The sequence below is a fragment of the Eumetopias jubatus genome, unplaced genomic scaffold (genome assembly GCF_037043125.1).
Source record: "Eumetopias jubatus isolate StellerSeaLion01/CBP00866 unplaced genomic scaffold, mEumJub1_p1.0 scaffold_9, whole genome shotgun sequence".
Taxonomy (NCBI): Eukaryota; Metazoa; Chordata; class Mammalia; order Carnivora; family Otariidae; genus Eumetopias; species Eumetopias jubatus.
The window spans coordinates 109,790,677-109,810,204 of record NW_028274815.1 but is presented as its reverse complement, the minus strand read 5'-3'; the positions used below and the strand labels follow the sequence as shown (position 1 = coordinate 109,810,204).

General features: G+C 46.8%; 1 protein-coding gene across 5 annotated transcripts in view; it reads right to left on the bottom strand.

The window, feature by feature from the left end:
• The window catches only part of SLC23A2 (solute carrier family 23 member 2), a 136,487-nt gene that overhangs the window by 10,553 nt on the left and 106,406 nt on the right, over positions 1 to 19,528 (bottom strand). For all 5 annotated transcript variants that reach the window (XM_028118656.2, XM_028118659.2, XM_028118660.2 and 2 more), the window contains 4 exons: positions 11,211 to 11,331; positions 10,556 to 10,712; positions 6,874 to 7,021; positions 5,405 to 5,510 (listed from right to left, as the gene is read on the bottom strand). In XM_028118656.2, coding sequence (XP_027974457.1) covers positions 5,405 to 5,510; positions 6,874 to 7,021; positions 10,556 to 10,712; positions 11,211 to 11,331 — 532 coding nt within the window. The remainder of the gene's footprint in view (positions 1 to 5,404; positions 5,511 to 6,873; positions 7,022 to 10,555; positions 10,713 to 11,210; positions 11,332 to 19,528) is intronic.

Sequence of the window (19,528 nt, the reverse complement as noted above, 5' to 3'; positions counted from 1 at the left end):
CACCTTCGTCTCCCATCTTCCCCACACCCTGAATCAGACAAGAGTCCCAGATATTTCTGGAATCCCCTCTCCTCAGGATGTCTCGCCCATGAGAGGAGGCACAGCCAAGAGGGCAAGAAGTATGGATTCTCAGTGCCCCCTGCCTGGTGTGTACCCCACTCCACTCTAACCATGTGACCAGGACAAGTCACTTGGCCTCCCTGGGTGGCAGGATCCTCACTTTTATAAAGATAAACCACGAGGTTTTGCTTTAGGGGTTAAATGAGACAAGATGTAAAACAGTGTGAACACTGCCTGGCAAGCATGAGGCTGTAATGACAGCCTCCCACATGGGCTTGCTGACTCTGGCCTTTCCTCTGCCTCCCTGTCCTCTCCATTGTGGCAGAGTGACCTTTCAAACACTGTGATTTGGGAGGTCAGTGCCCTTCTGCCCCCCTTAAATCCTCTGGTGCTCATGAAATAAAACCCCTTCTCAGCCATCCCCAAGCCTGTCTACCCAGAACACTCTCACATCCTCCGTTCTGGCTGGCTCCAGATACATCCTTCGAAACACTACTCAAATGCTACCTCCTCTTTAAAAAAAGTCTTCCTTGATGCCAAGGCTCTGCTCTCCCACACTGGGCTTCTGCACAACTATTATAATATTTTCCATGTGGTCTCATCTTTATCTGTTCAACCTTATCTATGCCTTCTAGAAACTTCCACCTAGCCTGCTGTCCCCCAGGCAGTGGGATGTGAAGGGGGCACTAGGCTCAAGGATCCTGCACTGCTGGCCCCTGCTGTATGCTGCCTCTTCCAGGAAAGTACCCCGAGGACATAAGCTGAGTAAAAGAGGTTCCCGAAGCGCCCGGGGAGTGTCTATAGGGCTTCAAGTGTGATTCCGGTGAGAAGACAGCCACTTAAATTTTAAGTAAAAGGAAATGAAACCTAAGTGCTAGTCCCCCAGTCAGCTGCACCAGGCACTAGTTCAAGTGCTCCGGGGCACACACGCGGGTGGCCGCTGCACAGAGGAGCAGCGCAGGCGAATGCAGGCTGTGCCCGCCACTGCACAGGGCTTCCGCTGCCTGGTGCTGGGCTAGGCCTTCCAGCAGCATCTCACGGGACCCAAATGCCGACTGGTTAAGAATCAGAGAAGACTCTTACTGAGCCAACGAAGGGATGGCTGTCCAGCTCGAATCTGGGCCAGCTGACCCTGGAGGCCAGGCTCTGCTGCTACGATCTACCCCCCCGCCCCCCCACACACACACATCAAGTGCAGGGAAGCAGCTAAAAAGGGCACGCAAACTGGAGAATTAAGCAAAAATGACCTCTGCTGGGTTGCATTACATGATAAGGAAGCCTGCCATTTTCAGCAAACATTTTTGGGAACCTACTATGTGACTAGCACTTGTTAGACAGGAGGGGGAGGGGAATACAGAGATGAGTAAGCCATAAACTTATGATCAAATCACTGTACTGCTGCCAATGTTATGCTGTGTGGGCACCCAGCACGGAGCAGCAGCTCTGAAGAGCTGCGAAGGGCTCCCCAGGGATGGTCTGGAGGGATGAGTAAGAGCTCCCTGGATGAAAAGCATCCAGGCTGTGCAAAGCCCACCTCCCAGCAGATCAGATGTGCCAGGGGGAGGGTGAGGCTGGCCCCAGGGACGCTTGAAACAATAAATCAAATATGAAGATTATGCATGGAAGGCTGATCTGCCTTAGACGCTCAAAACAAACAAGAAGCAACTCAGTGACTATCAACCGAGTGCCTATTATACACTTCTGTTTGCAACACCAGAAACACAGGCCTAATCCCTGCCCCCCAGTGCTTACACAGAGCCTTTACCTCTCCTCTCCTGCTGCCCACTCCCTGGAATCTCTTCCCTAGCTCCATTCTGACCTCCTTGAACTCTAACTTTACCTCCAGGGCCATCAAAACATTGACACCTCATTTCTGACTTTCCAAAGTCTTCAACAGTGTGGAATGCAGCAGAGGAGAAATGGCATTCCTCTGAAGAGACTGCACTGTCGGGGAGGTGGGGTTTATTCAGTCCCTGGAAATAAACTTAGGGCTAAATATGAAGCAGGGACGCTACCTACTGCTTACTGTGAACCTACATGCCCAACTCTGCTAAATGCATTACATCAGTTTACTAATTCCAATGCCTGGCAAGCTGTCTATATATAGACAAGGGCATGGAGACTCAGGAAGGTGATGTAATCTGTCCACAGTCACACTGGGACAAAGTGATGGTACCAGAGCTGGAATGCCATACAGCCACCTCCCCACCCCATCATGCCACCCCTTTCTGCAGGACAGACACTGGAACACACTCAGAAGGGAAGACCTACACCAGGAATCCCAACTGACAACCTCCAAGCACGCAACAGGCTCACTGGCAGCCTAATCTCCTGATCAAACAGCTGAGAATCTCCAGGTACAGAGAACGTCACAACTGGACAAAGGGTAACAAGTATCACAGCTGCCAGGACATGGAGGCAGATCCTTGAGAAGAACAGAGATTACCTTCTTTCCACAAGCCCTGGAAGTCTGACACAATGGCCCGGACCAGTGCTGTCCACAGAACTTTCTACAAGGATGGAAATGTCCTGGATCTGTGCTGCCCATCGACAGCCACTAGCCATATATGTGACCACTGAACCCTTAAAATGTGGCTAGTGTGATAAAGGAACTTAATTTTTCATTTCACTAACTTAAAAGAGCCACATGCAGCTACTATCAAATCGGATGGCACAGATCCAGGTCTAGAACTGTCAGACTTCAGAGCTGACAGTTCTACTCAGACAAGTGATTTGTCCCAAGTCCTTCCACTGGATGAGGGGAAGAATACAGCGTCCAACTCGTGCCTCCTTCGTCCTGGACAGAGTCCTTCCAGTGGCCGCATGGCTGGGCCAAAAAGAAATTTCTGCTGCAAGTCCCACTTCCCACCCCAAGGCAGCTATGTAGATGGCTCAATTATCCCCTGAGTCAGGGCAATGAAAACCAATTCAAGAACCCTGAATGCATGCCACCTTCGCCTGGGGATAGTAATCCAAAGGGGTTCAGAGGGAAGATCAATTAGCTCATTAGAAAGTGCTGGCAGGTTGCCTTTTCAGAATAAACTGGCACTGTTCAAATTGTAATAAAGATAATTATTCCCCAAACCACCTCAGTGGCATTTCAAGAATGGAACCTCCACGAACAACACCCCCTACTCCCTACAGTGACCCTGGTTATGTTACGTGATGTGATGATCAGCCTTAAAGGGGTGCAGAATGGGAGCTGGCTTGTTAAACTGGGTTGCCAGAAGTCCCTCCATCTACAAGAATTTTACTAGTATGGTATTTCGGATTCGTTCTAGGTCTGTCCACAGGGTCAAGGCAGCAAACTGGCTAAAGAGAAGCATGGCCCTTAGCTCTGTGTGCTCGGCATTGGCCTCTCCCCACGGGCAGTGCCAGGACACAGCGATGGCACTGGAGGACACGCCCGACAAGGCTGTGTGCACACCAGACACTGGGCTCTGTGAAGGCCCCACCAACTTTCAGGGAAATGAACGTGTCAGGACCATGCTCCCTTCTCACCTGGACTCGCAGTCAGGATGAACCAAACAGTCTCTGGTTTCTTTTCATCTGGTTATGGAATCTTGTAGGGAGCAGGGAAGCGGGGGTATTTCTAATCTTACAGAGGTCAGACAGCTCGAGAAGGTGGCAGCTCACCCCTAGGTTGTCAGGACACAGGGCTCGGGTGAGGGAAACCTGTGGCGCACACGGCCATCCCAGCCAGCGAGCAGGTTCTAACCATGTCTGGCTGCCCAGCGTACAGCAGCCGGGGCGGAGGCACGTTCCAGCCGTGCAGACAGTGCGCTCTGGCTAAGGCTACTGGGATCTAGAGTGCAGTAATAAATGTGAAAGGCCTAGGAGCAGGTTCCTTACAGAAGCTGTGGGGTGGGGCAGCTCCAGGTCACAGGTCAGTGTGGAGAAGGGGTGCGGAGGCCTGTGGGAAGGACTCCAGACCCAGACCCTGCTCAAGCTGGGGGACTCGCTGTGGCCTATCAAATCCACTAACTCCATGCCAAGTTTCGTCTGAAAGAGAAGGTCTCTGCTGCTTTGGTTGGAAAATCACATTAATTCTTTACTGTAGGATGGATGTTTTCCTGTAAGGAGAGGGATCATCTCACATCTAGAACTAGTGCCATCTTCTCCCATTTCCACCTCCTCCCCTGACCCCGAGGTCCACTCTCATCATAACAGCCAAAGTGAGCCTTAAAAAATACCCTGATGGAGGGGCGCCGGGGTGGCTCAGTCAGTTAAGCACCCGACACTTAATTTCAGCTCAGGTCATGATCTCAGGGTCGTGGGATCAGGCCCCATGTTGGGCTCGGCACTGGGCACGGAGGCTGCTTAAGATTCTCACTTTCTGGGCGCCTGGGTGGCTCAGATGGTTAAGCGTCTGCCTTCGGCTCAGGTCATGATCCCAGAGTCCTAGGATCGAGTCCCGCATCGGGCTCCCTGCTCCTTGGGAGCCTGCTTCTCCCTCTGCCTCTCTCTCTCTCTCTCTCTCATGAATAAATAAAATCTTTAAAAAAAAAAAAATTCTCACTTTCCCTCTGCCCCACCCCCCAACTTGCCCATGTGTGTGCACAAGCATGCGCCCCCTCTTGCTCTCTAAACACCCCCCAAAAAAACCCCAAAACCCTGATGGAGCCACAGCACAGGGGACACCCTTCCTGTCTCTGGCAGCTTCTGGGGCCTGTGTGACCTGGTCCTCCATTACCTGGAGGATGTCATCTGCTCTTACCAACCGCCCCCGCCCCTCCTGCCTCAACGGCCTCTTTGCTGATGGGCAGCCTGCGGTCCTGCTCTCATGACAGGGCTTCATGATGGCTCTGTTCTTGGCCTGAACGTCCTTCCCCAGGGGGCCTACATGGCTCCCTCCACCTGCCCTGTTCAGTTCCTTGCTCAAGGTCATCTTCTCAGCGAGGCTTAGCCTGACCCTATTTCACACTTACCAGCCCTCACTCCCAATACCCACTCCTGCCCTGTGTTTTTCTTATACTTACTATGCTTACTGTCTAGGGTTTGTATTCCTCTGTCTAGAATGTAAATGCCGACGGCGGGAATTTTGTTTTATTCACTGTGAAATCCCAAGTGCCTGGAACAGTACCCTGGCACAGGGCTGGTGCTTAGTAAATATTTGTAGAATGCCTACGAAGTAGTGACAGCACTGAGTGCCTGGCTACCCAGGCAGCCAAGGGAGGGAGACCTCTATCAGCATTCCAGAAACCCATCAATGAGAAAAAGGAGATGGAGGGGGAATGACCTCAGAGCTGGAAGCCTTCCTTTTAGAATTCACGGTGGTTAGACCAATCGATGAAATGGATCAACACTTAGAGGCCCAACCATTTAATTAGAAAAATAGCTGTACCTTAGTAATTCCCAAAACGCCAATGTTGGGACTGGATGAAGTAGAGCCATTCCCAGTACCAAATATGCCATCGAGAACACAGGAGAGACCCTCCACGAAAATACCCCTAAAATGTAAAGGAATGGGGGAAAGAGAAACATTCATTCAATGGGGGAAATGAGTGAAATATGCTCTAAGTGGCTGCACCCCAAAGGTGGCGTGCACGGCTGGGGAGCCTCCACACTCCTGGGAAGGGTTAGAAGTGCAGAGGCTCAGGCCCCACCCCAGACCTGAAGTAGAACCTGCATTTTAACAGGATCCCCCATGCTCATTCAACTGTGAGAAGCACTTCTGGGAACCACACATTAGACACAGGTGTTTAAAAACCATTCCAAATTAAAGGCTTTTAGCCAGAAAACAGAGCTATTTGTTGGGATCTAAGACAAATATGGGCCGTCTGGCTGATCTGATTCCTTTATTATTAATAGTTTCATCAGGAAGGAAATGCTTTGTAATTTTGTCAACTTTGGAACTTTTTAAAAACAATTGATTTGTAAGTAACGCCATCAAATGCAACATCCATTAGAGAAAGCTGCAAAAACCTGGAGTGTAAACACTAATAACACAACCGAAGCAAGACATGCTAAGAGACCAGTCTACTGGATCTTATCATACGCAATCCTTCCAGGAGGGCAGCAGCTGGCTGGGCAAGGGGAGGGGGAAGCTGAAGTACGCTCTTCTCTGAGGCCTCCACAGGGTCCAATTCGCTCTCAGCACCCAGAAACTGAAGACCAGGTGTGTTGAGAAGATAAACCCCACCGCCCGTAAGTCTCAAGATTCTGCAGACTTCACCTATTCCTGCTCTTCTTGTTCCTCTACATGGGAATTATAATTGTGAATAGAAGACACAGCATTTACCCCTAAGAACAGTAATGGAAAGGGGCACCTGGGTGGCTCAGTGGTTAAGCGTCTGCCTTCGGCTCAGGTCGTGATCCCAGGGTCCTGGGATCGAGCCCTGCATCGGGCTCCCCGCTCTGCGGGAAGCCTGCTTCTCCCTCTCCCCCGCTCCCCCTGCTTGTGTTCCCTCTCTCTGTCAAATAAATAAAATCTTAAAAAAAAAAAAAAAAAAAAAAACAGTAACAGAAAGAAGAAATCAAAGGGGACATCCATCCATGACCCCAAACCAAGCAAAGAAAGATGGCACTGCCTCACATCTGTTGTGGCGAGTTTCAGGTCTGGCATGGTCTCAGAGAGAGCGTCTTACATGGCTGTCAAGGCGGAAGGAAGGGTGGGAACTGCCCTCCATGCTACAATAAGCAAAATGAGAGCAAAATGGGGGCAGTGACTTGTCCCAAGACAGACAACCAATAAAGAGCCCTGCTGCCTGGCTGCTTCCATGCTGAAAACTCCTTTTCTTCTCCAAGATTAACCAAAGAGCCAAGCGATGAGGCACTGGGCCCAAGAAGAACTCCATTTTCTGAGGAACATACCTGTTGATTGCATGGATGGGGGGCGGTGGTGCACAGGAGAGCCTTGCGCAGGCGTAATAATCCCCGATGGACTCAATAATACTGGCGACCACTGCGCTGAGCATGCCGATGACACCGGCGGCGGAGACGGTGGGCAGGCCCCACTGAACTAGGGAAGGAAAACAGGTGAAAGGAATCAAGACAGCAAAGGACTCCACACGACACACTCAGATTCCAAGGCGCAGGGAAAATCTTTTGTTTATTTTTAAGTGTCACTCATCAGTGCACTAGATGCCTGGGGACAGTTCCTGAGTCAGATGAACCAGGACTGGTCTGTTCTCTGTCTTTAATAAAAAGCAAGTGGTTAGAAGAGGAGGCTGCTTCCAAGCCACGCTTGGTGTCTTCTACTAAATTACAATTTAACAGAGCCCACTAGGGTAAGAATTCCTGTTGGGATGGATATTTCTATGAAGAAGATTTTTAACCCAGCTGTGCAAAGTATGGCACAAAACAACGGGGATCTTGCCCGGGTGGTGGCATTAAATGAAAATGCAGTGAAAAGTCACCACCAGCTAAATTTAAATCCCAGCAGTAAAGCATGGCATCAGACACAGACGGCCCTCTGATGTAAGATCAGTGCTTTTTTTTTTTTTTTTTACAGTAAATCGTGTTATGGAAAATTAAACAGTTTCCTTTAAAAAGCAAAGCGAAGTCCCCAGGTCACTTTCTCTTGAGTATCTGGACTGCCACACGAGCCGCAGCGGGGGACCCAGCTTTGGGAAGAGGAAGAGGAAGTGCAGCGAGCAGACAGGCCAGGGGTGTGTGCGAGGGCAGGACTGCTGCCGCCTGGGAGCACACAGGGCCAGGGTCAGTCACCGTGGCCTTCCGGGCAGGTTTGGAGCAGATTTTTCTCGTGCCCATGATTTCTTTATCCAGCAACATTTTGTATTTTCTAAGCAATCTTTTACATAGTTACCTTGTTACTGACAGAGCATTGTGGTTTCATTTTAGTGTCTTGATTTGTAGGGGGGAATACTCATTTTGCCATTTATTGTTTCTTCAGAAATTGCCTTTTACTTTTTAGTCTCTTTACACTGTTTTTTTCTTTTTCCCTTTTGCCTGCAGCCCTTAACTTTGATTTTGTAAAATCTTTATTCCATCTACTTCAACATTTTAAATCGTACTCTTCTAAATTTTTGATCCCTCTTCCTTCAGATCATTTCTATATACAGTAGACCCTTGAACAGCACAGGTTTGAACCGCACTGGTCCACTTACTTGCAGGTTTTTTCCAATAAATGCAGTACAATAGTATAAATATATTTTCTCTTATGATTTTCTTAGTAGCATTTTATTTTCTCTAGCTTATTTTTTTTGTAAGGATACAGTGTATAAAACATGTAACATACAAAACGTGTTAATTAGCTGTTGACCTTATTAGTAAGGGTCTTAGTAGTTAAGTTTTGGGGAAGAAAGTTATATGCAGATTTTTGATGGTGGGGGTGGGGTGCACCAACCTCCCCCCCTCCACTTGTTCAAGAGTCAGCTACATGTGTGCGTATGTGCATATAAATCTTGTTGGCTTCCAGCCTTCTCTTTGAACTGTTATTTAACCCCCTTTAACTAAAATGCCTAATTTATGATGTTACTTTAAAGCAGTTTCTTAGCCTCAGCGCTACTGACATTTTGGGCCCCCAAACTGTGTTTTAACCAATTTTTCTCACACTAAAGACTAAGGACCTCTGCTGTAGATATCTGGAAACCTGTCTCCAGATTGAGCCAAACTGTCAGAGGGGGTGCCCTCTTGCTCTCTGGGGTGGCCTTCTGCCCCAGGAGCCGTGGCCCCAGAGCAGCTCGAGGCAGTGAAGGGCTGTGGTGAGGAGGAGCCCAACAGCACAGCCTGCCATCCTGGGGCCAGGTGCCCAGTCCACTTGGCCATGGCCCCTCATGCACGGCGGGGGGGAGGACCCTGGGGACATCTCTTTGGTGTCTCAGCACATGCACAGCTGCTCTTCCCAAACAGCCTACCCTGTGTTCCTCATTTGTGCTCATCTTGGGACTGGCCTGCACCACAGAGAAGACCTCCCAGCATTTGCTCTTCCTTTTTTTAAAGATTTTATTTATTTGACAGAGAGAGACAAAGCAAGAGAGGGAATACAAGCAAGGGGAGTGGGAGACGGAGTGGGAGAGGGAGAAGCAGGCCTCCCAACATGGGGTTTCGATCCCAGGACCCTGGGACCATGACCCGAGTCGAAGGCAGACGCCCAACGACTGAGCCACCCAGGAGCCCCAGGTTACAGATATATTTTAAAAAATCTTTCAGCAAGGGGTCCTGGGATCAAGCCCCGCGTCAGGCTCCCCGCTCATCAGGTAGCCCGCTTCTCCCTCTCCCTCTGCTCCTCCTCCTTGCTTATGCTCTCGCTCTAAGAAATAAACAAAATCTTAAAAAAAATCCTTCAGCAAACTATACTTTTTATTAGTCAAAAAGAAATGGCTTTTTTCTTTGCCCCCCCTTTAATGCTTTTCATTTTGGAATCTATTTATTCTATTTAGCCATAAGTTAACAAAGCCACATTCACTTTTGTTAGCATCTGCCTGGTATACCTTTGTCCATTTCTTTATAATCCATAGCAACTTAGATTTCCAGCATGTGCTCTTCCTACCAGCCTCCCACACCTCCTTCTGACTGCCTGACCAACAGGTTTCATCTCATTTTTATCTCGGATTATATGTCTGTTTATAAACCATGCATTTATTCTTTTTTGGGAAAAGGGACAGGTGTACATAAATACATAGTTAGACCATATGATCTTATGAGAATATTATTTTAAAAAGAATAAACTTTTTTAAGTCTAAACCTGTCAATGATAGAAGGAACTGCCAACATCACTATCATTTAACATGCTCGGAACAGTTTCCTTAAAACCAACCTTACTATTCTTGGCTTTTCCTGCTTTTTCTCCTTATCATCATAAAATGTGAAGATGTGGCTACTGAGCAGGGGAATAAATCAGCAGAACTCGACTAAGGTCAGGTTTCGGTTCTAATTAAAAGGCCCAAGCATTAATAACCACTGGATTCATGCAAGTCACTTTTGGCGCTGGGACCTAGAAAGTATTATGTGTGAATCCAAGTGATACCTCAGCTTAGGACTGCACCTCCCACCCCACACACCTTGACAAGAGTTATCCAACACTTAAATTATAACCTAAGAGCCATCTTCCACCTATTGGTGAGTATCCCTTTACTTCTGGCAGCTGTGACCAAATAAAAAACAAAGATTATGGCTACCCATTAAAAGATTACACAAATCCCATCATGCTTGAGCAGTCGGCTTGCTAATCTTCAGGCCTCTCCTGCTGAAGCCTGCTCTGTGTGGGCAGCTTAGGTACCATGCAGCACTATACTTGCCTTCTTCAACCCTGGCAAGAGACCCTTTGTCCAGGATTTCATCCCAGTGGAACCAAAAGAACTAGTTCATCTGGGAAGGGAGCTGGCAAATCTCTGAGCATTAGTGTCAGTCCTCTGGGGTCAGGGCCTCCCCCTGTCCGCTGTCAAATCCTCTGAATGGTAAAACTTTCAAGGGACATTCTAGGACAAAGAAGGCTTTTCAAGCTGCAGAACCTTCTGCCGCCTTCCAGCTCCTCTAAGGAGGGCTCTTGTGAGCTCCTGACCCCTCTCCCTCTGGCCATCAGGGTACTTACACGGGTACGGGACCTTAAACCACGGGGCTACCAGAAGCACGCCCTGCCTGGCGTCCGTCCGAGCATAGAAGCCGTACTTTGTGCTGTCGGGAGGGAAGACGTCAGTCACTGTGAAGATGAAGCACAGCAGCCAGGACACAAGGATGGCCAGGATGATCTAAAAGTGGTCAAAGGGAAAAGCTCCATGAGGCCAACCAAGGTGGTGGATGCTGGCAAAACACACATCTTCCTACGGCCTGAATATCATACCCCAGAACCTCCACCATCGTTGGTACTTTGCAGAAAAAAACACATTACAGACCTGCTGAGAGCCTACTCCTGGATGGAATCACATCTAGAGAGAGTTTTATGCAGGTAAAGCTATTTTAACTCCCAGCCTGGCTAGAAAATAAGAATAACGGACAACGTACTTGCAGAAGCCATGGGAACACAGATCTCCCTCTGTCTCAAGAACAGTGCCCTTCTTCACACTCCTGAGAGGATTTCAAAACCAGAACCTTCTGCCGCTGGTAAACCTTAAGCCCACGACAATTTCGTGCTCATTAGTACCCTGATGTTACAACCCCAACCTAGTTCCCCCAGGAAGACATGCTTAAAACTTCCTTTCACTTAAACAAAGGCAGTATTGTCGGAAAAAACAGAAGTGACTACTCACAGGGAACATTTTGAAAAGCTGTAACTTGTATGCAGTCCATCCTTTCTTGGATTTGTAAATTGGGAGAGGAAATTTAACATTTCTGGCATACTGCGAAAACAATAATACTAGGAAAATTGTCCTGATGAGAGAGAGAGAGAAAATAAACTAGGTTAAAGGTTGTCTGTGTTTTAAAATAATACTCAAAGCTTCAACAGCAAAACTGACCACATATATTCGATTCATTTCTCTAGAAAGCTCCTAGTCCTATTAACTGTTATTTGGGGAGGTGCCTGGGTGGCTCAGTTGTTAAGCGTCTGCCTTCGGCTCAGGTCATGATCCCAGGGTCCTGGGATTGAGCCCCACATCGGGCTCCCTGCTTAGAGGGAAGGCCTGCTTCTCCCTCCCCCACCCCCCCTGCTTGTGTTCCCTCTTTTGCTGTGTCTCTCTGTCAAATAAATAAATAAATAAAATCTTAAAAAAAAAAAAACTGTTATCTTTTGGAAATGCCATTTTGGGAAAGATATTAGTTCTAGGCATATCTTGATACTAAATGAAACTGCCATATAAAGCTTTGGCTAAATTTTCCTTAACAGAATAAGAAAACCTGAAGAATGCACATACTCAGGAGAGATGCTCACACCACGTAAGGGAAAAAGATACCACATACAAGACAATGCACACTATAATCACAACTAGGAATTAACTACAGAACAAGCACTTGCCACACGGGCATGTCCATGCACACATGTGTGCAAACAGGCAAGGAGGACAGGGTCCAAAATGCTCACAGGGATTGCCTACAGTTGGCAATATGTTTTGAGACTTTTCTACTTTTCCGTATTTTGTGATTTATGTATCAAGAGCATAAACTGCTTCAAAAAGCAAAAAGCTTCAACATTTAAGGAGGCTACATACAGAATTCAGTATTAACAACATTCCTGGGAGGTTTGTCTGTGTCAGACACTATGTGAAGGCCGTCCTGCCCATCATCCCAGCCTTCTGCAGCAGTGGCTTCTATGACCACCCACGTCCCAGACAGACGAAGACAGCAGTCCAAGATCATGCAGCCAGGGTTTGCAGGGCAGGTGGGCAGGCCAGGGGGTCTAACTCTACAGCCTGGGCTCTGAACTACTTTGCCACACTATCCTAAGAGCAGGGATGCTGGGGCTGGCTCAGAAGGCTCTCTACCTTGAGCCCCACACTCCTGACCCAGCTGCACTAAGGATCACAGGAGGCAGCGACATCGGGTGACTCCTCTGCAACAGGACCCAACACATCCTCATACGCCTGCTACCAAGCGTGGCCAGTGTGGGATGGCTTCCCATCGCTGACACAATGAAGGTCTGCAATGACGTGTTTCATCACCCACAGGGATGCACTCTCACTTACAACCCGAGGGAGAGCTGGCACAAGAGTGGGTTCTCAGTCAAAGCTCAGCTTAATTGTTCCTGGGCACAGCTCCAATTGCGGAGATGGAATTATCAGCTCCACTGACAGCCGGTCAAGTGCAGTTTCACTGTCACGTTCCTAATGAGGCATGTAGCCTATAGCCAGCTGGGGAACCGGCCCATGCCACTCCATCCTCTCCCCACCTATCCACCAAATGCTTTGCTCACTGGTGATGGGGGTCTCAGCCCAAACACAAAGTCATCAAGCCAGTACCTGTCGGAGGCTGGAAATATACATGGTGCCCAAGCTATTCCAATTCCCCCGGGGTGGTGAAATTTAATAAAAAAATGTTATGGTGGGACACCTGGGTGGCTCAGTCTGTTAAGCATCTGCCTTCAGCTCAGGTGATGATCCCAGGGTCCTGGGATCAAGTCCTGCATCAGGCTCCTTGCTCAGCAGGGAGTCTGCTTCTCCCTCTGTCTGCCACTCCCCCTGCTTGCGCTCTCTCTCTCTCTGACAAATAAATAAAATCTTTGAAAAAAATGTTACGGGGGCGCTTGGGTGGCTCAGTTGGTTAAGCGACTGCCTTTGACTGAGGTCATGATCCTGGAGTCCCGGGATCGAGTCCCGCATTGGGCTCCCTGTTCAGCAGGGAGTCTGCTTCTCCCTCTGACCCTCATGATCTATCTCATTCTCTCTCTCAAATAAATAAATCTTTAAAAAAAAAAAAGTTATGGTAATGACAGGTGCCAAAACTGGTTTAAATTTATTTTTTTTTAAAGATTTTATTTATTTGATAGAGACAGGGCGAAAGAGAGAACACAAGCAGGGGGGAGGGGGAGAGGGAGAAGCAGGCTTCCCACCGAGCAGGGAGCCCAATGAGAGGCTCGATCCCAGTACCCTGGGATCATGACCTGAGCTGAAGGCAGACACTTAATGACTGAGCCACCCAGGTACCCCTGGTTTACTTTAAATTTAGATCAACATAAAATTTTCATGTTCCAAAAAAATGCTGATTTATTTCAAAGTGAACACTATGAGATCCCAAAAGGCCCCAAGTCTATTATTATCATTATTTCAGGCAACACCCACCTATTATCGCCTGCACTATGGTGTTCACGTTTTAAAGCATGTTTACAAGGGGAGGAGGGACACATAGAGAATTCAGGAAGGACACCCAGATCTCAGGCCAAATCTGGCAGCAAAAATGAAGCGAGTGGACTAGGCAGATGAACACTCCATTTTTCTGCCACTCTAAAACCCATCCCCTTCTAATTTATGTTTATCCTCAAATAGCCTGTGCAGCAGGTAGGGCAGGCAGTCCCATCACAGAGAGGTGGCAGGAGTAGAGGCTCAGGGCCGGGGTTGGGGGGGGGGTGGGCGGGGGGGGGGGCGGGGAAGGGGGGGCTGTGCCCGAGCTCACACATCTAGGCCGACCAGAGAATCTGAAAGGATGAGCCAGCCCCAGGTTCTCAGGCCAGGGTTCTGTCCAACCACTGGCTTGCTGACCTTCTACTTTACAAATATTATGCAAGCAATGCAATGCACACTAAAATACAGGAAAATTATAAAAGGCAGATAAGCAAAAAGACAAAATCCTGAAGATCACTCATCATCCCAGCTGGGTAACAACCCATGTAACATTCTGGCCTACAGATTCTGAACAGCTTCCATTCCCTGGATACTTACAGGGTGTCACCGGGTCCAGGGCACCGGGGTTAGAGAGGGACACGGGACTGCCTGATGTTACCCTTGCCCTTGGAGCACAAACAGGTCATCATCTGACCCAAAATGGAATCAGACTTCACAATGTATTTCCCAGCTAGCTTGTAGCCCCTATTAATGCCACAACCTCTACAGATGGAAATCAGCAACAGCACCTTAGTGGCTGGCTACTTAGCATCCCACCTTATGTACATAGTACATCTTGTTACACAGTTTCCATATGGTGTGACACTGGGGGCATAAACAACTGTGACAGATCACCCCTCCCTGGCACCTGTCTACACATCTCCTTACGGCAGGTTCCTAGGACTAGAATGGATCTGCCAAAGAGTAAATGCCTTATTATAAAGTTTTTTTTCTTATTAAAAAGCTTCTGATACAAACTGCCAAATACATAAAAGTTGGATGAATTTACAATCCCACCCAGAGATCAAAAACATCCACTTGCTACTCACCGCAGTACAGTCTTATACTTTTTTTTTTTTAAAGATTTGAGAGAGAGAGACACAGAGAGCGAGAGCGAGCAGGGGGAGGGGCAGAGGGAGAAGGTCCCCACTGAGCAGGGAGCCCAACAGGGCTGGATCCCAGGACCCTGAGATCATGACCTGAGCCGAAATCAAGAGTCAGAGGCTTAACCGACTGAGCTATGCAGGCGCCCCATAGTCTTATACTTTTAAATCCCTACCAATTTCATCAATTTAAAAAACTATTGTCATTTAACATTCATCCCTTACACTAAAGAGTATGTATTTCAGCATTGTTCACAACAGCAAATATTTTAAACAAGCATGAGTATCAACTGGGGAATGGTTTCATAAATTCTATGCTATTTCATACTATTTAGCACTGTGCAATTTTACAAAGAATGGAGTAGATCTAAACACACAGTCTTAGAGAGGAGAGCCCAAACAAACTGTTAGGGTGAAAAGCAGACGATCCTGGTAAAGCTACGTACGTCACTGTGTTCATATTTATGTATACAGGGCAAATACTAACTTTTCACTAGTTAAAAATGTCTTGATTAAATTAACTAGTGAAAAGTTAGTATTTGCCCTGTATACATAAATATGAACACAGTGACGTACGTAGCTTTACCAGGATTGGTGAAACTATAAATTAAGGACATTAGCCTTTTTAATGGAATTTGTTGTAAATTTATCCCAGATTCATTTATAATTTAGTTTCAGTGGGTTTTGATAGGAGTTTTAAATGCATCGGTAGTAAAATCTATCAGTCTTTCTCTTTTCAATATCTGCTTTAAGAAGGATCTTCTCCTGGGCCCCTGGGTGGCTCAGTGGGTTAAATGTCTGCCTTCGGCTCAGGTCATGATCCCAGGGTCCTGGGATGGAGTCCCGCATCAGGTTCCCTGCTCAGCAGGGAGTCTGCTTCTCCCTCCGCTCTCTCTCTTGCAAAAATAAATAATCTTAAAAAAAAAACTTCCCTGTCCCATGATCAAATATTTATGTACATTTTCTTCTGGCACAATTCACTGTTTTACTTTCTATACTTAAGTCTTTAATTCAACTGAAATGTAATTTGATATAAACCAGGAATCTAAATTTTTTTCCAAATTATCTAATTTTTCTAATTTTTCTATTCCCCACTGATTGCCAATATGACTGCCATCATACACTAAATATTAATTTCTTCTTGGTTCTGTTTCTATTCCTCCTGTTCTGCTCTACTAATGTCTATCCTTCCAGGACTACAGTATTGTATTAACAATATAGTACTGTTATTGTTATTGTTGTTATTAATAATGCATTATTAAGGGGCGCCTGGGTGGCTCAGTCGTTAAGCGTCTGCCTTCGGCTCAGGTCATGATCCCAGGGTCCTGGAATCGAGCCCCGCATCGGGCTCCCTGCTCTCACTCCCCCTGCTTGTGTTCCCTCTCTCGCTGTGTCTCTGTCAAATAAATAAATAAAATCTTAAAAAAAAAAAATGCATTAAGTTCGGAAACGTAGTTTAATTCTTGTAAGAGCAACTTGTACCATTCCCTTCTCTCTGAGTTCTCTGGGAATGATCCTTATTACTTTATTTTCTTATTCACTGATTAACACATCCAGAACAACCTTAAATGATACCGGTAATAATAAACATGCTTATCTTGGTTTCTGATTTCAGCAGGCAGGACTGATATTTAAGTCTTTCACCATTAAAGAATGAGGCACTTAAAAATCTTATTCATGAAAGATCCTTCTATCCCCATACTGCTAACAGTTGGCAGCAGAGATAGAGACTGAATGTGATTTAGTTGTCACCATGGTTTTTTATTATTAAACCCACCATGGGCCTATAATGAATTTTATTAATTTTCTAGGGACACCTGGGTGGCTCAGTCGTTAAGCGTCTGCCTTTGGCTCAGGTCATGATCCCGGGGTCCTGGGATGGAGCTCCGCATCGGGCTTCCTGCTCGCTCCCCCTGCTTGTGCTCTCGCTGACAAATAAATAAAATCTTAAAAATAAAATTTTTCTAATATTTAATCATCCTTGAGCTTCTAAAATGACACACATAATGTGTCGGCTTTTTTATTATTACCTATAGCATTTTCCCAAGCCATGTTCCAAAGAACATTCTTCCAAGATATGTTACTAGATATGGCACTAAAAACATAAATTGTGTGTGCAGAGCTGGACACTAAGGCCTTTTTCTGAAAAGGGTCTTCTGCACACTACCATTTTAAAAGATCACAAGGAGACTTAAAGTACAGAAAGATGCTGAGCTTTAGCACGCTACTACCTAAACATATCTGAACTAAGCTTGAGGCTTGACACCAACTCTAGGGAGGAAAGGAAATGTTGAACCAGGCTGTCCCTTTGGTATTAGCTCTGTCAGAATCTGCCATTTAGATAAAACTGGCTGGGAAGTTTCCCTGGTTTCTCAAAGTGCCAGAACTACTTACCCAGTGTAGGCATTTGCCCTTCCTTGAAATATAATATACTCACTAACCACTGGAGCCCAGACCACTTTTTAGGGATAAAATCCTTTGACAGCATTCTTGCCTCTTCTGTGGTCAGGGGTGTACTCACAAGCCCCATTCCTCCTTTCTTATTATGAGGTGCTTACTCAACACCTGCTCTGTGACAGGTGGTGGGCCAGGCGCTGGAGGTGCCGTGGGGACCAGCGCTGAGCGAAAGCCTTGCAGAGCTGGCATCCCACGTACAAAAGAAGCTGGCTGGAAACTAAAAAACATGAAAGCAGAAAGGAAAAGCTTGACAGTGGATGCACAGATACAACCGAGAAATTTTCTCATGAATAGAGGAAAAAAATGAAGAAATGGAAAGCAGAGGAAGGGTCTGGGAGGTCCAACATTCTAAAAGTTCCAGAAAGGGACAAGCAGGAACAGAGGGGAGGAAGGCATCCATGAAATAATTCAAGATCATTTACCACCCCACCCCCCAAACAGCTGAGATTCCAGAGTGAAAAGGCCCCAAGTGCCCAGGCACGAAATGTAAATAGAACGAGGGACAGTGAGGGAGGTTTCAGACACAGACAACAAAAAGACCTACAAGCTTCCGAAATCCTAGCTTGTGTCCAATTAAGAGTTTCAAAAGGAGGAGTAAGGAGCAGAGTGTGGCCAAGCACTTCACAGGGCAGGAAGGGAGCAGGAGAGAAGCTGAAGACCAGTTTGGAAGCAATGAACAAGGGTGAGGACTGTCGAGTGGTGGGACTGGACCTGGAGGTGATGCAGAAAGATGGTTTGCACGTGGGGAGAGAGAGAAAGCAAAGAATCAAGGACAACTGCAGGGCTTCTGGCTTCATCAGCTGGATGTGTGTCGTGGCCCTGGCTGAGAGCAAGATGGCCGGAGGGGGGGGGGCTGGTTTGGGGAGGGAGGGAGTCAAAAGCTTGACACTTTCTCCCCCTGAAGTTTGAGGTGTCCTGTGTCACAACACCTGGAGCGTGCAGGCCAGGGCTTGGAGTTTAAGTCTGGTGTCCAGAGGTCTGGGCTGCAGGCTTCTTTGGAAGTCACCAGCATACCAGAGGCTTGCTGGGGTCGTCCTAGACAGGGTCCCCCAGGGGAAAAGCATGTGGCAGGGAAGCGATCCAGAACCAGGTTCTGAGGAACCCCGACATTTAGCGATCAGGGTGAGGAGAAGTCTGTTTTGGTTTTTATGCTTTTCTGGAAACCACCCATTTTATTGATTTGCTGCTGTTGTTTTTAAAGGCGGGGACAGGGAACACAGCTAGAACTCTTCCTCCCTGGACCTAAGGCTTTATCCTCTATTTGTGCATTCACTCCCTTCTCTGCTCAGTTAGCCTTGCCAGAAGCGTGTCCACATGTTATTTTCCAAAGAACCAATGTTGGGATTTTTCACTTCTATTTCTTCTGTATTTTTGTATCTGTATTGATTTTTGGTCCCCTGCCTCCATTAGGCTCATTTTTATCCTGTTTTACTAGTTTCTAGAGATAAGCTCTTCATGTACTTTGCCTTTAAGATTGTGTGGATTTTTTAAAAAGATTTTTAAATTTATTTGAGAGAGAGAGTGGTGAAGGGAGAGCAGAGGGAGATGGATGAGCAGACTTAACCGAATGAGCCACCCAGGTGCCCCAAGATGGTGCATTTTTTTTGAGAACAATTCTGACTACTCTATGGGATTGGTCGGTTCTCACCATCATCTTCTAAATTATCAGCAACTGTGAAGTTTCAATTTCCCCTCTGACTAGGAGTGATTTATAACAGTGCTTTCCAGCTTTTAAGTGCTCTGGGGGTTTTGCTCACCCTTTCACTGTTGGTTTTTAACTTTACTGTATGATGGTAATTACATCTTTTCCTTCTTGGAACTTCCTGCATTTCACTGAACAAACATTCTTCCATGCCCTTCTACACACTCATGCTGGTGTGGGCAATACTGACCAACCTTCAGTGAAATGAGAAAATTAAGAACAATCCTGGACATTTTCACATACCTTAATTTGTAAGGATAGGTGGATTATAATTTCGCAAGGATGCGCTTTACTTGTTCCAACACAGACAGGCTGGATTAAGTATTACAGAGTAAATTCTGGTCAGACTATTTGGGTTCTGAAAACCATCCCAGCCACTTACTAGCTGTGCGAGCCTAGGCAATGAACTTTGTATCTTGTGCCTCTGCTTCTTTTGCTGTTAAATAGGGATAACACTGGTACTTACCTTAACTTACGATGTATACGAGTGTTTGGTAAAGCACTACTAATGCAGAGGCTCAAGAAGTGCCACATGCTGTTTAATAATTACAGAA